This window comes from Myotis lucifugus, unplaced genomic scaffold, assembly GCF_000147115.1.
Source record: "Myotis lucifugus unplaced genomic scaffold, Myoluc2.0 scaffold_19, whole genome shotgun sequence".
Taxonomy (NCBI): Eukaryota; Metazoa; Chordata; class Mammalia; order Chiroptera; family Vespertilionidae; genus Myotis; species Myotis lucifugus.
Genome location: NW_005871067.1, coordinates 5,049,478 through 5,070,360, shown reverse-complemented (window position 1 = coordinate 5,070,360; position 20,883 = coordinate 5,049,478). Strand labels below are relative to the sequence as shown.

The 20,883-nt window shown below is 46.0% G+C and overlaps 1 protein-coding gene across 1 annotated transcript; it reads right to left on the bottom strand.

Annotated features, from left to right (window-relative positions):
* Positions 1–16,510: 16,510 nt before the first annotated feature.
* LOC102423652 (protein FAM151A-like) lies at positions 16,511–18,323 on the bottom strand. Its single transcript, XM_014453011.2, is given in 1 exon segment — positions 16,511–18,323. A coding segment is annotated over 1 exon segment (1,740 nt). The 3' UTR covers positions 16,511–16,583.
* Between the last annotated feature and the right edge of the window lie 2,560 nt (positions 18,324–20,883).

Genomic DNA, 20,883 nt, shown 5'->3' with positions numbered 1-20,883 from the left:
CCACAATGGGTTCTTAAACTGGACCGGAGGGCCGGAACAAAAGCATGGATGGAGTGTTTGTGTGAACTAATATAAATTCAAAGTAAACATCATTACATAAAAGGGTACGGTCTTTTTTTTTTTTTAGTTTTATTCATTTCAAACAGGCCAGATCCGGCCCGAGGGCCGTAGTTTGCCCACGGCTGCCCTAACCCCTCTGTCTGCCTGCCTGATTGCCCCTAACCTCTCTGCCTGCCTGCCTGATCAACCATAACTGCCCTCCCCTGCCGGCCTGATTGAGCTTCCAATTGCTCCCCCCTGCTGGCCTGATCTCACCCCTCTCCCCTGCCGGCCTGATTGCCCCTAACTGCCTCTGCCTGCCTGATCGCCCTTAACTGCCCTCCCCTGCCAGTTTGATCTCGCCCCCAACTGCCCTTCCCTGCCGGCCAATTTGGTTCTGATTGGTCACTTTCTATGCCAGTCAACGTCAAAAGCTCTGCCTTTTAGGCAGCCATTGGCTCCTCACAGTAGACCCAATTTGGTTCTGATTGGTCAGTTTCTATGCCAGTCAACGTCAAAAGCTCCGCCTCCTAGGCAGCCATTGGCTCCTCAGAGTTGACCCATATTTGGTTCTGACTGGTCACTTTCTATGCCAGTCAATGTCAAAAGCTCCGCCTTTTAGGCAGCCATTGGCTCCTCACAGTAGACCCAATTTGGTTCTGATTGGTCAGTTTCTATGCCAGTCAACTTCAAAAGCTCTGCCTCCTAGGCAGCCATTGGCTCCTTACATTCACCCATATTTGGCTCTGATTGGTCAGTTTCTATGCCAGTCAGTGTCTCTGGGCCTATCAACAGGGCCTGATCAGAAAGGTGGGTGATCAGCAGCCCTGGTGGAGGCCTGTAGAGAAATGGAGACACGGCTGTTGGCCAGGCTGGGAGAGAAAGAGAGGCAAGTTCTGATCAATGGCTGCCACAGAGGCTATGGATCAGACCCTGCCTCTCTCTGCAGGCCTCTCTCTGGGCCTGATCTGAAGCACCCTAGGCAGTCAGTGCTTGGTCGGGGCACCAGCAGCAGCCATGGCAACCCAGCACTGACTTCTGGTCTGGTCGAGCCTTCGGTCATGACCATGGCTCTTTATTATATAGATTTTCTTTTGCTAGCTTTGAATTTAATTGCTCTTCTTTTTCTAGTTTCCTAGGGTGGAAATGATTGATTTTACATTTTTCTTCTTTTTTAATATTCTACTCAATATTATAAATTTCTCTTTCAGCACTGCTTTTGCTGCATCCTTCAAATTTGGTAAGTTGTGGAGAACCAAGATGGCGGCATAGGTAAACGCCTGTACTCGCTGCCTCCCACAACCATATCAAAATTACAACTAACATACAAAACAATCATCATCCAGAACCACCTGAGAGATGGCTGAATGGAAGTTCTATAACTAGAGAAGTAAACAAGAAAGCACACTGAAATTGGTAGGAGGGGTGGAAGCTTGGAATGGGTAGGACTGACACCCACGTGTCAGTTTTTAAGCAGGATGGAGATCATCTCTGCAAAGGCCCCGCACCAGACCCCCAGCCCATGCTCCCAGAGCTGGGAAAAGAAGTCCCTGTAGCTACGGGCTGTAAAAACCAGTAGGGATTGGGGCTCAGTGACACAGGGGCTGCAGGAGACCCAGCTGCTCTTCTTAAAGGGCCAGTACACAAACTGAACTTAGAAGGTCCGCTTCCTCTGAGCTCCAGCACTAAGACAAAGCTCTGGGGGACACAGACACATATGAGAAGAAACTAGATTGTCTGGCATCAGGGCAGGAACTCAGGAGGCAGCTTTCTCCTAGACGGAGGTGCTTGCAAGGGTCATTGTTCCTATGCTGGGCCTTCCCTGGTTGCAGGGCTAACTGGCAGCCATTTCTATTTGCTTCACCCTGGTGATTCCCTGAGACCCTGCTCCATCCAATTTGCAGCCCCACCCAACCTGTGTGCAGTGGCTTTTGCATACAAATGGCCTGTCCTTGCTCAAACGAGCAGAGGCTGGGTCAGTGAGCCTCTGGACAAGTTCAAGTGTACCAACATTCGCATTATGGGGGTGCCAGAAGAAGAAAGAGCACAAGATATTGAAAATTTATTTGAAGAAATAATGACAGAGAGATTCCCAACATGGCGGCCAGCAGGTCGGCAGTAAGGGGGTGAGTGTGAGTGAGGAAAGGGGTAAGAAGGGAGTGTGTGGATGTGGAGAGAGAGAGAGAGAGAGAGAGAGAGAGAGAGAGAGATCTCGCAGTAGTTTCAGGGGTTGATGGATCAGGGAATATATGACATAGAGACCCCCCCCCAAAAAAAATACAAAAGATCAATAAACCTAAAAGCTACTTATTTGAATGAATAAACAAGATTGATGAACCACTAGCCAGGCTCACCAAGAAACAAAGAGAGAGGACCCAAATAAACAAAATCAGAAATGAAAGAGGTGAAGTAACAACCGACCCCACAGAAATACAAAGGATCATAAAAAAAATACTATGACACCTTTATTCCAACAAACTGGACAAATTCTCAACAAAAATGAGCAAATCACATCCAGATGAAATGGACATATTCCTAGAAAAATACCATCTTCTACTACTAGAACTCAATCAAGAAGAATCAGAAAACCTGAATAGGCTCATAATTAGAGATGAAATTGAAGCAGTAGTAAAAAAAAAAAACAACAACAACAACAAAAACTTCCAGCATACAAAGGCCTGGTCTGGATGGCTTCACAGGGAGTTTTACCAGACATTCACAGAAGAACTAACACCTATACTCCTCAGACTATTCCAAAAAATTCAACTGTCCAAGCTCTTTCTATGAAGCCAGTATTACCCTAATCCCAAAACCACATAGACACTACACAGAAAGAGAACTACAGGCCAATATCCCTGCTTAACATAAATGCTAAAAATTCTCAACAAAATATTAGCAAATCACATGCAGCAATACATTAGAAAGGTCATATACCATGACCAAATGGGAATTACTCTGGGGATGTAAGAGCGGGGGAGTACAATATCCACAAATCAATAAATGTGATACAGCACATTAACAGACTGCAAAGACAAAAATCACATGATTACATCAATTGATACAGAAAAAGCATTTGACAAAATCCAACACCCAGTTTTGATAAAAACTCTCAGCAAAGTAGGAATAGAGGGGTCAGACCTCACCATAATAAAAGCCTTATATGACAAACCTACAGGCAACATCACTCTCAATGGGCAAAAACTAAAACCATTTCCCCTAAGAACAGGAACGAGACATGGATGCCCACTTTCACCAATCCTGTTTGACATAATACTGGAAGAGCTAGTCATAGTGATCAGACAAGAAGAAGAAATAAAAGGTATTCAATCTGGAAAAGAAGTAAAACTGTCATTATTCGCAGATGATATGATATTGTACATAAAAAACCCTAAAGACTCCATCAAAAAACTATTAGATTTAATAAATGAATCCAGCAATATAGCAAGATACAAAATTAACACCCAGAAATCAATGGCATTTTTATACTCCAACTAGAGGCCCAGTGCACGAAATTTGTGCACTGGGGCGGGGGCGGTCCCTCTCGCAGTCCAGGACCCTTCAGGGGATGTCCACCTGCCGACAGTTGGAAATTCCTCTCACAGTCCGAGACCCCTCGTTCCTTACCGCCCGCCTGCTCACTGCTCCTTACCACTCAGCTCGCCTCTTCTTAGCACTGCCACGGAGGCAGGAGGGGCTCCCGCCACTGCCACTACACTCGCCAGCTGTGAGCCCTATCTTTCTGTGTAGTTGTCTGTGGGCCAACTGCTATCTTCCTTCTCATTTAGGGCAAGCAGTATGTGAGGGCAGAGCATGCTGTCATGGAATAGCAGAGGGCTGCCCTGGAGCTGGAGGGGGAGTGGCCAGGCCCACGGGGTGAGAGGTAGACACAGAGGACACCTCAATTGTGGGGTGGGATGGCTGGCCTTCATCTGCCTGACCCCACCCAGGGAGGGACTGAGCAGGGTGTTAAACTCTCCGTTCTCCATCCTTCTATCTGTGACACCTGTCACCCTTGCCAGGCCTCCACCAAAGTGAGTTCAGCTCAATCCCTGAATGTAAAAGGGCACGGGGTGGGGGGAGGGGGCCTCCATTCCAGTGCCCCTGATTCCCAGCGACAGGACCTCGTCGACAGGACCTGGTCTCAGGACGGTGGCCACAGCTGCAGAACATAGATCTGTTTCAAGAAAAGTTGATAATGCAGACTTTCGTAGGAGCCCCTATTTCAAAAGGTGGCAGTTTATTCACATTGTGGCAAAGACACCTTCAAGAGTAACATAAGCCCTAACCAATTTGGCTCAGCGGATAGAGCATCATCGGCCTTCGGGCTGAAAGGTCCCAGGTTCGATTCCGGTGAAGGGCATGTACCACGGTTGCGGGCACATCCCCAGTGGGGGGTGTGCAGGAGGCAGCTGATCGATGTTTCTCTCTCATCGATGTTTCTAACTCTCTATCCCTCTCCCTTCCTCTCTGTAAAAAAGAAAAAAAAAAAAAAGAGTAACATAAGTGGGTAAAGTCAGGGCCAAACCAGGCCATTTCCTCATCCAATCTCTCTAAGGCACGTGGACAGAACCAAGTCTCAGTTCTTCAAAGGACACTTCTGGGGGTTTTTTAAGCCTAAAGGACAGTAGTCTGTCTCCATTCTTATTCTTTGGGATTTTTTCATCGTCGGATAAAAGGATACGTACCATGGGGCAATCCTCTTGAGATACAATATTCCAGTTGCACCCATGTGATGACAACAGCGCCCCTCAGAGGGAGGGAGCCAACAGATGGGGAGCAGGGAATTCTGAAAACCAAAGCAAAGGTTCAGAACACAGAAGAAGTCCTTGGTGTTCTGCTGAGAAACTTGGACTCCTTCCTCTGCGGTCACACAACTGTCACACTCCAGGCAGTCACTCAGAAATATCTTGGCATCGGCCAACTTATGGAATTCTCTCTTCCCTCCGTTCTCCGGAGCCGGACTCCGGACGTTGACTGTGGCGTTCTCTTGGTCATCGTTTCTTTTTTTGTTTTTGTTTTTGTTTTCCAAAACGTTACAAAGTTTATATGAATATAACATACAAAGATGCAGCCTCCTTTGTAGGAACAGGGAAGGAAGGGTGGTTATATAAGGCACACAGAGCTGCAGCAAGCACCAGCTTTGGGGAGGGCCAAGGGGAAAAGGAAGTTGGCACTGGGACCAAGGCCCTAGAGCCATTGCTGGGGAAGTAGAGCCATTGCTGAGTGCCACATTCTGAGGCTGAACTAATTGGTCAAGCTGAGGCAGAGGTGGGTGGCCATATCAGCCATCTTTGGTGCTGTTTACCCTTTCCCACCCCAGCTCTGTTGTAAAACCCCAGAGCAGAGGCCCTGGAAGGGGGTGAGAGGAAGTGAGTAAGGCAAGTTTGAAAGCTGATATGCCTATGTGCTGAGGGATGGCCGGAGACAGTGGTGAGAGGTAGCAGGGGAAGGGCTCTCATACATACCCTTCTGTGGGGGCCACAGGTGAAGGAGGCCATGGGCCTGGCCACTCCCCTCAGCTCCAGGCAGTCCTCTGCATTCCACGACAGCACACTCTGCCCTCACATACTGCTTGCCCTAAATGAGAAGGAAGAGAGCAGTTGGCCCACAGACAACTACACAGAAAGATAGGGCTCACATGGCCCCAGCCTCTTAGGCATCCCTGTCTGTCCTCTGTAGTGTACATGGAGAAAAGGGGCTGCCTCTGAGGAGGGGTCAGGCCAGGCCAGGTGACCATCTTGAGTTGTGGCTGAGGTGATGGTTCTCATCCTGAGATGCCATCTAATTGGTGATGGACCCAGGACTGACTCCCACCGCGGCCGGGACCCAGGACTGACTCCTGCCTGCGTAGCCTGCTGTTCAGTCATCCATCCGGTCGTTTAGGTAGTGACAGACCCTAGTTCTTTATATATTAGGATGATGAACTCACAGAAGGAGAAGCTAAAAAACAACGAAATTTACCATTGCAACAAAAAAATTAAGATACCTAGGAATAAACTTAACTAAGGAGCTAAAAGACCTGTACTCAATAAACTACAGGACTTTGAAAAAAAGAGATAGAGGAAGGTATAATCTGAATGTTAAAAAAAGATAGAGGAAGAAATATACTATGTTCATGGATTGTTAGAATCAACATCATTAAAATGTCCATACTATCCAAAGCAATCTAGAGGTTCAATGCAATCCCTATGAAAATACCAATGGCATATATGACAGACCTAGAACAAACTCTCTAAAAATTTATATGGAATTAAAAAAGACCCCTAATAGGCACAGCAATCCTGAGTAAGAAGAACAAAGTTGGAGGGATCACCATACCAGATATCAAGTTATATTACAAAATCACTGTTCTCAAAACAGCCTGGTACTGGCACAAGAACAGACATGTAGACCAATGGGACAGAACAGAGAACCCAGAAATTGACCCAAGGCATATGCTCAATTAATATTCCACAAAGGAGGAATACAATGGAGACAAGACAATCTCTTCAGTACATGGTGTTGGGAAAATTGGACAGGTACATGCAAAAAAAATGAAACTAGGCCACCAACTTACACCAAATACAAAAATAATCTCAAAGTGGATAAAGGACTTAAATGTAAGATGGGAAACCATAAAATCTTAGAAGAATCAATAGGCAGCAAAATATCAGACATATCTTGTAGCAATCTGTTTACCAATACATCTCCTAGGATCATGAAAACTAAGGCAAAAATAAACAAATGGAACTACATCAAAAAGCTTCTGCACAGCAAAAGAAACCATCAACAAAATAACAAGAGGCTCCACTGCATGGGAGAACATATTTACCAATGTTACATCTGATAAGTGGTTAATCTCCAAAATTTATAGGGAACTCATACATCTTAACAAAAGGCAAATAATCAATTCAATCAAAAAATGGACCTAAATAGACACTTCTCAAAAGTGGACATACAAAGGGCAAGAAGCATATGAAAAAATGATCAAAGTCACTAATCATCCGAGAGATGCAAATCAAAATGACAACAAGATACCACCTCATACCTGTCAGAATGGTTATCATCAACACAAGTGCTGGCGAGGATGTGGAGAAAAAGGAACCCTCTTGCACTGCTGGTGGGAATGCAGACTGGTGCAGCCTCTGTGGAGAACAGTATGGAGTTTCCTCAAAAAGTTAAAAATGGAACTCCCATTTGACCCAATGATCCCACTTCTAGGAATATACCCCAAGAAATCAGAAACACCAATCAGAAAGAATATATGTACCCCTATGTTCATAGCAGCACAATTTACAATAGCTAAGATTTGGAAACAGCCTTAGTGCCCATCAGTGGATTAGTGAATTAAAAAATCGTGGTACATCTATACAATGGAATACTATGCAGGTGTAAAAGAGAAGGAGCTCTTACCATTTGCAACAGCATGGATGGTTCTGGAGAGCATTATGCAAAGCGAAATAAACCAGTTGGAGAAAGATAAGTATCACATGATCTCACTCATTTGTGAAATATAATGAATAACATAAACTGATGAACAAAAATAGACCCAGAAACAGAAACGTTGAACAGACCTCAGAGGGAAGGTACGGGAGTGTGTGTGTGTAGGGGGGAGTAGAGATCAACCAAAGAACTTGTATGCATATAAGCATAACCAATGGACACAGACAATAGGGTGGCGAAGACCTGGTTGGGGTCCAGGGGCAGGCTGGGAGAGGTCAATGGGGGAAAAAGATGATATAAGTAATACTTTCAACAATAAATAATTAAAATAAAATATAATGATTTACTATTTTTAAAAAAAGGAAGAATGACAGAAAACTTCCTCTACCTGGTGAAAGAAATAGACTTACAAGTCCCAGAAACACACAGAGTCCCAAACAAGAGGACCCCAAAGAGGCCCACACCAAGACACATCATAATTAAAATGCTAAGAGCCAAAGACAAAGAGAATCTTAAAAGCAGCAAGAGAAAAGCAGTTAGTTACCTACAAGGGAGCACCCATATTACTGTCAGCTGATTTCTTCACAGAAACTAGTCAGGACAGAAGGGATTGGCAAAAGATATTCAAAGTGGTGAATTTTTTCTATCATTTAAAATTGAAGGTCAGATAAAGAACTTCATAGACAAGAAAAAGCTAAAGGAGGTCATCACCACCAAACCAGTATTACATGAAATGTTGAAGGGTATTCTTTTTCTTTTCCTTTTTATTGTTTAAAGTATTACATGTCTCTTTTTCCCCCAGAAGGGTATTCTTTAAGAAGAGGAATAAGAATAAGAAAAAGATAAAAAAATATGAACAATAAAAAGGCAATAAATACATGTCTATCAACAATTGAATCTAAAAAATCAAAATAACTGAATAAGAAACCTAATAAACAGAACTGGTGAATAAAATAGAATCAGATGCATGGAAATGGAACAGATTGACGATTATCAGAGGGAAGGGGGATGGGGGAGGTGGGGAGAGATTAAACAAAGATCTTATATGCATATATGCATTACCTATGGACACAGACAATGGAGTGGTGAAAGCCTGGGGTGGGGCGGGAACTGGGTGGAGGGGGGCAAAGAGGGAAAAAGAGGGACATCTGTAATACTCTCAACAATAAAGATTTTTTAAAAATTAAGAAGTTGTATTTTCATTTTTATGTAGTTCAAAATTTCTTGTGAGATTTCTTTTTTGACCTATGTGTTACTTAGGAGTGTGTTCCTTAATCGCCAAGTATTTTTGCATTTTCCAGCTATCTTTCTGTTATCTGTTCCTACTTTAATTCCATTGTGGTCTAAGAGTTATGATTTCTATTATTTTTATTGTGCTTTTATTGATTTTAGAGAGAGAGGAAGGGAGGGGGGAGAGAGATTGATGACAGAAAAACATTGATAGGCTACCTCCCGCATTCCCTGCACTGGGGGTCATGTGCCCTGACCAGGAATTGAATTGGCAACCTCTTGGTGCATGGGATGACACTTAAGCAACTGAGCCACACTGGTCAGGGCATTTGGCCTGTAGTTCTCTTTCTTTGTAGTGTCTATGTGGTTTTGGGATTAGGGTAATACTGGCTTCATAGAAAGAGCGTTGCAGTGTCCCTTCCTCTTGAATTTTTTGGAATAGTCTGAGGAGTATAGGTGTTAGTTCTTCTGTGAATGTTTGGTAAAACTCCCTGTGAAGCCATCCAGACCAGGCCTTTGTATGCTGGAAGTTTTTTAATTTATTTATTACTGCTTCAATTTCATCTCTAGTTACCAGCCTATTCAGGTTTTCTGATTCTTCTTGATTGAGTTCTAGTAGTAGAAGATGGTATTTTTCTAGGAATATGTCCATTTCATCTGGATGTGATTTGCTCATTTTTGTTGAGAATTTGTCCAGTTTGTTGGAATAGAGGTGTCATAGTATTTTTTTATGATCCTTTGTATTTCTGTGGGGTCGGTTGTTACTTCACCTCTTTTGTTTCTGGAAGTTTTTTGGCTTAAACTTTTATAGATCTCGTATTCATGTCAAAGTATTTTTCCCCTAAAGTATTATTTTGATTTTAGAGAGAGAGAGGAAGGGAGAGGGATAAAAACATCATTGATCAGCTGCCTCTGGCATGTTGCCTACTGGGGATTGAGCCCGCAACCCGGGCATGTGCATTGAACCAATGACCTCTTGGCTCATGGGTCTACACTCAATCACTGAGCCACACTAGCAGGACTGTCAAAGTATTTTTTATGTTAGTGATTTTTGTTAAAGGGGTCCACTCCCCCACTGATTTCCTGTGCATAGAACACAACAGGCATTCACATTATTTGTTAAATTCAGATATTCATCTATAACCTCCTTCCGAGCAGGGCATGTGTGTGACAGTCATTTGTTTTCTCCATGACTATCTCCTTTAATCAGTGCCCAATACAATGTTATACATAATAATAACCTGTAATAAATAAGTGCCCAAAGAAGACAAGAGCAAAGGCCACAGCAGTTTCTTCTTGTGCCTGTGAAGCCTGGGCTGGGTCTGGAGGTGTGTTCCCACAAAAGAAAAGAGACTGGTCCTGGGTTTGTATGCAGCACACAGCTAGGGAGCCATGGAACATAGGGGAGGATGGCCCTCTACCAGTAGTCAGCCTTCTGATCCTTTCTTCCTGGGATTTTACATTCTGCCCAGAAACTTATTTCTGGCCTTGGTTTGCAGGCTCTGAATTTTAAAGACAGCTGAGGCCATTTCTCTTCTCCTTGCAAACCCTTTAATCTTAAACTTTATCTCATAGTAGCATGGAGTTCCTTTTCAAAATAAACACCACCTGCTTTGGGAGTACACAAAATCAATATTAGTAGATTGCCAGTGTTTAGACACAAACATTTTTACTTTTATCTACCCAAATACAAAAAAATCAACTACAATCATGCGACACAGCCAGTCACTTTTGCTGAGAAAATCCTAATTTCCATGGGTATAGTCATAGTTGAGCCAGGAGAGATGCTGGAGGACGGCAAGAAGACACAGTTGGACCACACACTGACCTCCTGCAACAGTCACAGCCTTGCATTCAGGCAAGACTTCCAAACCATGACGTGTTCTGTTTAGTTCATCTTTTTCTTTTTCTTTTTCTCTTTCTTTTTCTCTTTCTTTTTCTCTTTCTTTTTCTTTTTCCTGCAGGAAGGAATGACACGAGAAACCCAAGAAATGACAGCTGTGGAAGACTGTCATGCCCAAGAGTGAGCCTTAGTGTTGCTGGCTCTCTGTGCCCACATCCCACCTCCTTCCCCCAGCCTCCTGGATATGCCCCATCTAGGAATGAAGGGCCTAGACCAGGTCCATCAGAAAGAGTTGGGCCATACAGATCATGCTGTTCAGTGAGGTCAAAGCCTTTGGTTTGAAAAAGGAACGAACTGTATGACTGAAGTATTTTCAAAGTGGTAAAAGGGTTCAAATGAGTCATGTGACTTATAGCAACTCCTTTTTCAAATAGAATTTGTCTCTGGTCTGTTGAAACACTGTGCAGGTTCTGCTGGAGCACTGCTGGTGGGGTTGCAGAAATTTTGACTTAGGCCAGAACAGCAGCTGTCAATGTGTGTTCTGCAGCCCTAGTCATTCGCTCAGTGGTTAGAACATTGTCCCACAGACGAAGGGTCCAGGTTTGATTCCCAGCCAAGGGCATGTACCTGGGTTGCAGGCTCAATCTCGACTTGGGTTAGGGCTTGTGCGGGAGGCAACCAATTGATCTGTCTTTCTCACATTTATGTTTCTCTCTCCCCCCTCCTTCCTTTCCACTCTCTCTAAAAAATCAATGGGGAAAAAAATATCCTCAGGTGAGGATTAACAACAAAAAAAGTGTGTTCTGCACACTTCCAGGGCCACAAGGTCCCATTTTCCAACTGCATACCTGGGGGAGGCTGAACTCTCTCCATTTGCTTCAACCAAAACAACATGTTACAAAAGATCGAATATGGAGGCATAATTAAGAAAGTAGACATTCTAGAGATTTGCCAAATATAGAACAATATCACTCATCTCACCATCATAACTTTTGTTTTGTTCTGGAAAAGATTATTTTGCATAATACATGTTATTTATGTGAACATGCAATGGTTTTATTATTTTTTCAATTAATAAACATTTAAAATATCCTAGTTTTAATTTCTTTTTTTAAAAATATAAATCTTTATTGTTGAAAATATTATATATTTCCTTTTTTTAACCCCATTGACCCCTTCTAGCCCACCTCTACACTCCACCCTGGGCCTTCACCACCCTATTGTCTGTGTCCATGGGTTATGCATATATATACACATACACAAGTTTTTTGGTTGACCACTTCCCACTGACTCACCCTCCCCAGCCTTCCCTCTGAGGTTCTGCAGTCTGTTCTATGCTTTGATGTCTCTGGATCTATTTTGTTCACCAGTTTATTTTGTTCATTAGATTGCACATATCAGTGAGGTCATGTGATACATATCTTTCTCTGACTGACTTATTTCACTTAGCATGATACTCTCCAGTCCCTCCATGCTGTCTCAAAGGGTAAGAGATTCTTCTTTTTTACTGCTACAGAGTATTCCATTTTATAAATGTACCACAGATTTTTTATCCACTCATCTACTGATGGGCAAATGGGCTATTTCCAGATCTTAGCTATTGTAAATTGGGCTGCTACGGACAGAGGAGTGCATACATTCTTCCTGATTGGTATTTTGGGTTTCTTAGGATATATTCCTAGAAGTGGGATTACTGGGTCAAATGGCAATTCCACATTTAATATTTTGAGGAAACTCCATACTGTTTTCCATAATGGCTGCACCAGTCTGCATTCCCACCAGCAGTGTACTAGGGTTCCCTTTTCTCCACATCCTCGCCAGCACTTGTCATTTGTTGATTTGTTGATGGTAGCCATTCTGACAGGTGTGAGGTGCTACCTCATTGTTGTCTTAATTTGCATCTCTCCGAAGAACAGTGACTTTGAGCATTTTTTTCATGTCTCTTGCCCATCTATATGTTCACTTTGGAGAAGTGTCTATTTAGGTCCTTTAATTGTTTTTTAATTGGATTGTCTTCCTTTTATTAAGTTGTATGAGTTCCTTATGTATTTTGGCTATTAACCCTTTATCAGATGTATCATTGCCAAATACGTTCTCCCATACAGTGGGCTCCCTTTTTGTTTTGTTGATGGTATTTTTGCTGTGCAGACACTTTTTATTTTGATGTTCTTCCATTTGTTTACTTTTCTCCTTAGTTTCCTTTGCCCTAGAAGATGTATCCATAAACATATTGCTGTGAGAGATGTCTGAGATTTTGCTGCCTATGGTTTCTTCTAGGATCTTTATGGTTTCCTGACTTACATTTAAGTCTTTTATACATTTTGAGTTTATTCGTGTATGGTGTAAGTTGGTGGTCTAGTTTCATTTTTTTTACATGTATCTGTCCAATTTTCCCGACACTATTTATTAAAAAGGCTGTCTTGACTCCATTGTATGTTCTTGCCTCCTTTGTCAAATATTAATTGAGTGTAATGGCTTGGGTTTATTTATTAAATCTAGTTTTTTGATGGAGTCTTTAGGGTTTTCTATGTACAATATCATATCATCTGAGAATAATGACAGTTTTACTTCTTCTTTTTCCAGTTGGATACCTTTTACTTCTGCTTCTCTGATCGCTATGGCTAGCACTTCCACTATTATGTCAAACAGGAGTGGTGAAAGTGGGCATTCTGTCTTGTTCCTGTTTTTAGGGAAAATGGTTGTGGTTTTTGCTCATTGAGTGTGATGTTGGCTATAGGTTTGTCATATATGGTCTTAATTATGTTGAGCTCCCTCTATTCCACTTTGCTGAGAGTTTTTATGAAAACTGGGTGTTGTATTTTGTTGAATGTTGTTTTTGTATCTATGGATATGATCATGTGATCTTTATCTTTCAATTTGATATATGATGTATCATATTTATTTATTTTTTAATTAAATCTTTATTGTTCAGATTATTACATTTGTTCCTCTTTTTCCCCCCCCATAACTCCCCTCCTCCCAGTTCCCGCCCAACCCTCCGCCCTCACTCCCCACCCACTGTCCTCATCCATAGGTGCACGATTTTTGTCCAGTCTCTTCCCGCATCTCCCACACCCTTTTCCCCCCCAAGAATAGTCAGTCCATTCCCTTTCTGTGTCCCTGATTCTATTATAATCACCAGTTCATTCTGTACATCAGATTATTTATTCACTTGATTCTTAGATTCACTTGTTGATAGATGCATATTTGTTGTTCATAATTTGTATCTTTACCTTTTTCTTCTTCTTCCTCTTCTTAAAGGATACCTTTCAGCATTTCATATAATACTGGTTTGGTGGTGATGAACTCCTTTAGCTTTTCCTTATCTGTGAAGCTCTTTATCTGACCTTCAATTCTGAATGATAGCTTTGCTGGATAAAGTAATCTTGGTTGTAGGTTCTTGGTATTCATCACTTTGAATATTTCTTGCCACTCCCTTCTGGCCTGCAACGTTTCTGTTGAGAAATCAGCTGACAGTCGTATGGGTATTCCCTTGTAGGTAACTGAGTTTCTTTCTCTTGCTGCTTTTAAGATTCTCTCTTTGTCTTTTGCTCTTGGCATTTTAATTATGATGTGTCTTGGTGTGGTCCTCTTTGGATTCCTTTTGTTTGGGGTTCTCTGCACTTCCTGGACCTGTAAGTCTATTTCTTTCACCAGGTAGGGGAAGTTTTCTGTCATTATTTCTTCAAATAGGTTTTCAATATCTTTTTTTTAAATATATTTTTATTGATTTTTTACAGAGAGGAAGGGAGAGAGATAGAGAGTCAGAAACATCGATGAGAGAGAAACATCGATCAGCCGCCTCCTGCACATCTCCTACTGGGGATGTGCCCGCAACCCAGGTACATGCCCTTGACCGGAATCGAACCTGGGACCTTCCAGTCCACAGGCCGACGCTCTATCCACTGAGCCAAACCGGTTTCGGCAGGTTTTCAATATCTTGCTCTCTCTCATCTTCTGGCACCCCTATAATTCTGATGTTGGTACGCTTGAAGCTGTCCCAGAGGCTCCTTACACTATCTTCGTATTTTCGGATTCTTTTTTCATTTTGCTTTTCCGGTTGGGTGTTTTTTGCTTCTTCGCATTTCAAATCTTTGACTTGATTCGTGCGCTCCTCTGGTCTGCTGTTGGGTGTCTGTATAATATTCTTTATTTCATTCAGTGTATGCTTAATTTCTAGTTGGTTCTTTATCACAACATCGAGGGTCTCATTAGATTTCTTGTAGATCTCATTAAGTTTATCGGCAGTTTCTAGAAAATTATTGAAAGACCTTAAAAGTGTGGTTTTGAGCTCTATATCCTCCAATTCTGACATTTGTGTCCTGTTTCTTTGTCTCCGCATTTTTTATGCTTTCTTGGTGCACCCCCTAGTGGTCTTTGTGCACAGTCTTGTTGTAGTTAAGCCTTGATTGTTGTAGGTCATACTGGCGGGGATTTGACCTCCAGGCCAACTGGCTGTGCGAATCAGCTGTGTCTGCAGTGGGAGAACTTCTGTCCTCTAGGGAGGTGCTAATCTAGCCTTTGCCTGAGGCTATCCGGCAAATGCCTCTGTGCAGGGCTTGGGCAGGGTGGGTCCCAGGGGATCTACAGGGTGGGCGGAGCGAGCAGTTATGGCTGCTCTCAGTCCTGTCCCCAGGGGCTCTGCCTCTCAGAGTCCCAGCAACTGCTGCAAACCTCGGAGAGAAAGCTGCCTTCGAGTTCCGACCAAAGCCAGACAGTCCCGCTTCTCCTGTTTGAGTCTGGGTCCCTAGAGACTCGCCCGGATCTGGAGCTCAGAGTCTGAGGCTCCCTCCCGATTGAAACAGACAACCGCGCCCTCAGCCGCCCACCCGCTCAGCATGCACTCCGCACCTTAGGATTTTACTTCAGCACTGCGCCTCCTCTGAGTCTCGGTATGCTTTTCTCTTTCCTCCTAGTTGTAGAACTTCCACTCAGCCAGCCTTCCTGTGGTTCTGGATGATGTCCGTTCCGTCTTTTAGTTGTATTTTTGAAGTGGTTGTTCGAGGCAGCAAACTCCGGCGTTAACCTATGCCGCCATCTTGGTTTCCCTGATGTATCATATTTATTGACTTGCTAATATTGTACCAGCCTGCATCCCTGGAATGAATCCCACTTGGTCATGGTGTATGATCTTTTTAATATATTGCTGGATCCAATTTGCTAATATTTTGGTGAGGATTTTAGCATCTGTGTTTATTAGGGATATTGGCCTGTAATTCTCTTTCTTTGTAGTGTCTTTATCTGGTTTTGTAATTAGGATAATGCAGGCCTCATAAAAAGAGCTTGGAAGTGTTCCTTCCTCTTGGATTTTTGGAATAGAGGAGTATAGGTGTTAGTTCTTCTTTTAATGTTTGGAAACATTCCCCTGTGAAGCCATCCGGACCCGGGCTTTTGTTTGCTGTTTTTTTAATTACTGCTTCTATTTCCTCAATTGCTATTGGCCTATTCAGGTTTTCTGATTCTTCCTGATTCAGTTTTGGGAGATTGTATGTTTCTAGGAATTTGTCCATTTCATTCACATTGTCCAGCCTGTTGGCATATAGTTGTTCATAGTATTTTTTTTATAATCCTTTGTATTTCTGTGGTGTCAATTGTTACTTCACTCTTTTGTTTCTGATTTTATTTGTGTCCTCTCTCTTTGTTTCTTGATGAGTCTGGGTAACAGTTCATCAAACTTTTTTAAAAAATATATTTTATTGATTTTTTTTTTTACAGAGAGGAAGGGAGATAGAGAGCTAGAAATATCAATGAGAGAGAATCATCAATCAGCTGCCTCCTGTACACCCCCAACGGGGGATGTGCCTGCAACCAAGGTACATATATGCCCTTGACCGGAATCGAACCTGGGACCCTTCAGTCCACAGGCCAACGCTCTATCCACTGAGCCAAACCGGTTAGGGCTCATCAATCTTTTTTATCTTTTCAAAGAACCAGCTCTTGGTTTCATTGATTTTTTTTTTTTTTTTGAGGAAGGCAGGGCGTTTATTTCTTCCTCCTCCCCCACGAGAAGCCTGACCCCAGGGACCTCCTGTCCAGCACCACTGGGAGGTCAGTTTCTGCCAACATCTGCAAGCAGGTCTTCGTGATAACCCTTGAGCAGCATGTAGTAGACCCGGGTCTTGTCCACGGCCCTGGCCGCCAGCAGCCCTTTCCACACAGATGTATAGTTGCCCGCCCAAGGGCTGTGCTGCACTGTGATGGTGGCCCTGGGGGAGGCTGCCAGTAACCTGGCCACCACCCCGGCCGTGCTCTGGCCCAGCGGCCCAGACTGGAGCTGGAAGGACACACACTGCCAGAGGCCCTTGCTCAGCTCCAGCACATCCGGGAGCAGCTGCTCCTTGTAGCCATTGCCCAGTACCTCCTCAGGCCAGCCCAGGGCCACTGTCACGTGGGGGAAAACCTCAGCCACAGCGGTGAGCAGCTCCTTGCCGGGCACGTAGCCAGGCACTGCAAAGCTCCCATGGGAGACTGTGGCCCCCACCCACACAGGCAGAGAGAAGCAACTGAGGTTGGAGAGGTGGGCCAGCACGGCCAGGGCTGGCAGAAGGGCTGTGGGCTCTGCTATGAGCAAATGGACTCCCCAGCGTCCAGGGTGTGTGGTGAGCTGCAGCAGGCACGACTCCAGCGCCAGGGCAGAGTCACCCGAGGCATACACGATGGGCATGGCATCTCCAGCGCCAGGCTCCTGGAGGCCGACGTTCAGCAGGATCATGCCTTCTTTTCCTGAGAGTTGAACTGTTGCTGCTGTTGCATTGCCCTGGATACCTGGAAGCTGCCACTCCACGCTCAGAGCGTCGCCCCCGGGGAGCTGGAGAAGGGGGATCAGGCTGCCTCCTGTATAGTAACTTTGCTTCCATGTGGCGTTCATTGCAAGCTGCTTGAACTGCGACAGGACAGGCTCGAAGAGGTCATAGTAGATTTGGTGGTTGGCAGAGTTGTCCCGGATGTAGAGAAGATCATCCACCGACACGGGGTCCGAGACGCCCTGCCACAGTGTCAGGCTGTACCTGTCCGACTGGCCCAGCAGCCAGCTGAAATGGGGCCAGGCAGCCCGCGCCATGACAGCCCGCACGGGGAAGGTGACCCTCTGCGGCAGCGCTCCCACCAGCTCCTGCATCTTCTCTATCATGGCTCGGGTGTATGTGCTGTTCGGCAACAGGAGCACGTAGAGGGTGGTCCAGCCTGGAGACAGGGTGGCCTCAGGATACTTCTCCTGAACCAAGGCCAGGAACTGTGTGGCATTGACTTCGATGGAGATGGGCACGCTGGGGCCCTTCAGGATGTCGGCATTGATCCATACAGGCCTCCGGACTTTCCCAGCATCTGTCAGTCTCCGCAGGAGGTCCAGGGAGGGGCCCACAGCCTTGATACTCTTAAAGTCTAGCTTGATACCCTTCTGGGAAGAGGCCAGCACAGCATCCAGCCACTGCTCCAGGGTGTTGTCACTATAGATGAGTGGGGGGTGCGCCATGATGGGAACCCCTGTCTCGTTGGCTGTGTTGAGCTCTTCTAGGTTGACATCCACCTCCAGGACCATGACGTCGCTTTCCAGGGCAGTCCTCATGTCCTTCTGGCTGTTGGCAGCATAGTGTCAGGTGACCAACAGGCCATCCCGCTGGCTGATCTGGCCCAGGCTCAGCAGGTAGTCCAGCATGTCTGCATCTGGGCGACAAACTGCATCCTGCTTACAGCCGTGTGGGAGGGAACAGGCCACTTCGGGGGCCTGAGAGGAGCCGGCAGCCTGGGAAGGCAGGAGGAGCCTGGGAAGGCAAGGTGGTAGGCAGCCCATGGAGGGAGAGGGCAGATGCCTTAAGGTGAAGGGCCTGAGAAGAAAGGCCTGAGGCAGAAGGATGAGGGAGGCTGTTCCCAGGGGGAAAGGGTGAATTTGGCTCAATGCACCGTTTGAGATGCCCACATCACCACTAGGAAGGAATGCCTATTGGGGGCATGGGTGGGGGGGGCATGGTCTGGGCTGAAGACCAAGATTTGGTGTGATTTTCAGGCAACGGAAGCCTGGTGAAGGAGGGAGGGAAAGAAAGCCAACGGGACCTTCTTCGGGGGAGAGGTCTTGGGGTGGTTGGGAATGGGAGAGGCAAATGAAGCTGAATCTTGGTGGGGATGTGGGATGGGAGAGAAGGCCATCACGGCTGTGGCTGAGGACCAGGAGGGTGGGTGACGAGGACAGATTAGATCTGCCTTGTTGGGGACAAGGGCTTCATATATATATATTAGTCTCCATGTCCTTTATTTCTGCTCTAATCTTTATTATTTCCTTCCTTCTACTTACTCTGTGTTTTCCTTGTTGATCCCTTTCTAATTCTTTAAGTTGTAGGGTTGGATAATTTATTATAACTTTTCTCCTTTTGAGGTAGGCCTGTAGTGCTATGAACTTCCCTTTCAGGACTGTTTTTTCTGTATCCCAGAGATTTGGGGTTGTTGTGTGTTCATTTTCATTGGTTTCCAGAAAAACTTTTATTTATTTCTTGATCTCATTGGTAACTCATTCATCTAATCTAATAAAAGAGAAACATGCAAATTGACCATACCTCCGCTACACCCACAAGCCGTGCCCACAAGCCAATCAGGAGCAAATATGCAACTTAACCCAACTAAGATGGCGGCAGCCACGGAGCTGGAGCGAGTAGGAGGCCTAGCTTGCTCCCAGCAATGGAGGAAGTCAAGCTTCCCGCCTGCCCTGCCAGCCCTGAGCTCTGCTCAAGGCCACAAAGTTTCAATTATAGAAGACTAGAGGCCCGGTGCACAAAAATTTGTGTGCTCGGCAGGGGGGTCCCTCTGCCTGGCCTGTGCCCTCTCGCAGTCTGGGACCCCTCGGGGGATGTCCACCTGCTGGCTTAGGCACACTCCCCCAGGGAGAGGGCCTAAGCTGGCAGTCAGACATTTCTCTGGCAGCCTGGGAGCCCTCGGGGGATGTCCACTTGCCAGCGGGGAGCAGGCCTAAGCTGCAGTCAGACATCCTTAGCTCTGCTGAGGAGGTGGGAGAGGCTCCTGCCATCACTGCTGTGCTGGCAGCCTTCAGCCTGGCTGTGGCTGAGCAGAGCTCCCCTTGTGGGAGTGCACTGACCACCAGGGGGCAGCTCCTGCATTGAGCATCTGCCCCCTGGTGGTCAGTGTGTGTCATAGTGACCAGTCATTCCCAGTGGTTCTGCTGTTAGGGTCAATTTGCATATTACCCTTTTATTATATGCCTGGTGCATGGGTGGGGGCTGGCTGGTTTGCCCTGAAGGGTGTCCCAGATTAGGGTGGGGGTCCTGCTGGGGTGCCTGGCCAGCCTGGGTGAGGGGTTGAGGGCCGTTTGCAGGTTGGCCACACTTCCTTCAGGGAGGGGGGTCCAGCTGGGGTGCCTGGGTGAGTGGCTGATGGCTGTTTTCAGACTGGCCACAGCCTCTTCAGGGTGGGGATCCCTGCTGGGGTGCCTGGCCAGCCTGGATGAGGGGCTGAGTGCTGTTTGCAGGCTGGTCAAGCTCCCCAGCAGGACCCTCACCGAGGGTGTGGCCAGCCTGGGTGAGGTGCTGAGGGTAGTTTTCAGGCTGGCCACAGCCCTTTCAGGGTGGGGGTCCCCACTGGGGTGCCTGGCCAGCCTGGGTGAGGGGTTGAGGGCCATTTTCAGGCTGGCCACACCCCCTTCAGGGTGGGGGGGTCTTACTGGGGTGCCTGGCCAGCCTGGGTGAGGGGCTGATGGCTGTTTGCAAGCTGGCCACAGCCCCTTCAGGGTGAGAGTCCCCGCTGGGGTGCCTGGCCAGCCTGGGTGAGGGGCTGATGACTATTTGCAAGCTGGCCACAGCCCCTTCAGGGTGAGGGTCCCCGCTGGGGTGCCTGGCCAGTCTGGGTGAGGGGCTGATGGCTGTTTGCAGGCTGGCCAAGCCCCCCAGCAAGGACCCTCATCCCATGAGGGTGTGGCCAGCCTGGGTGAGGGGCTGATGGCTGTTTGCAGGTTGGCCACGGCCCCCAGCCACCCAAGCTCCCAGTGGAGGCTGGCTGGAAGCAGGTATCTGGGATTTATTTATCTTCTATAATTGAAACTTTGTTGCCTTTAGTGGAGGCCACAGCCGGCCAGGGCAGGCGGGAAGCTTGGCTTCCTCCATCGCCAGGGCAACCAAGCCTCCTGCTTGCTCCAGCTCCTTGGATGCCGGCCATCATCTTGGTTGGGTTAATTTGCATACAGTAACTCTGATTGGCTGGTGGGCGTGGCTTGGGGTGTTGCGAAGGTATGGTCAATTTGCATGTTTCTCTTTTATTAGATTAGATAAATAAACCCCCGATACCTGCTTCCAGCCTGCGTGGCCTCCACTCAAGGAAGCACTGGGAGCCTCCATTGCCAGGGGCAACCC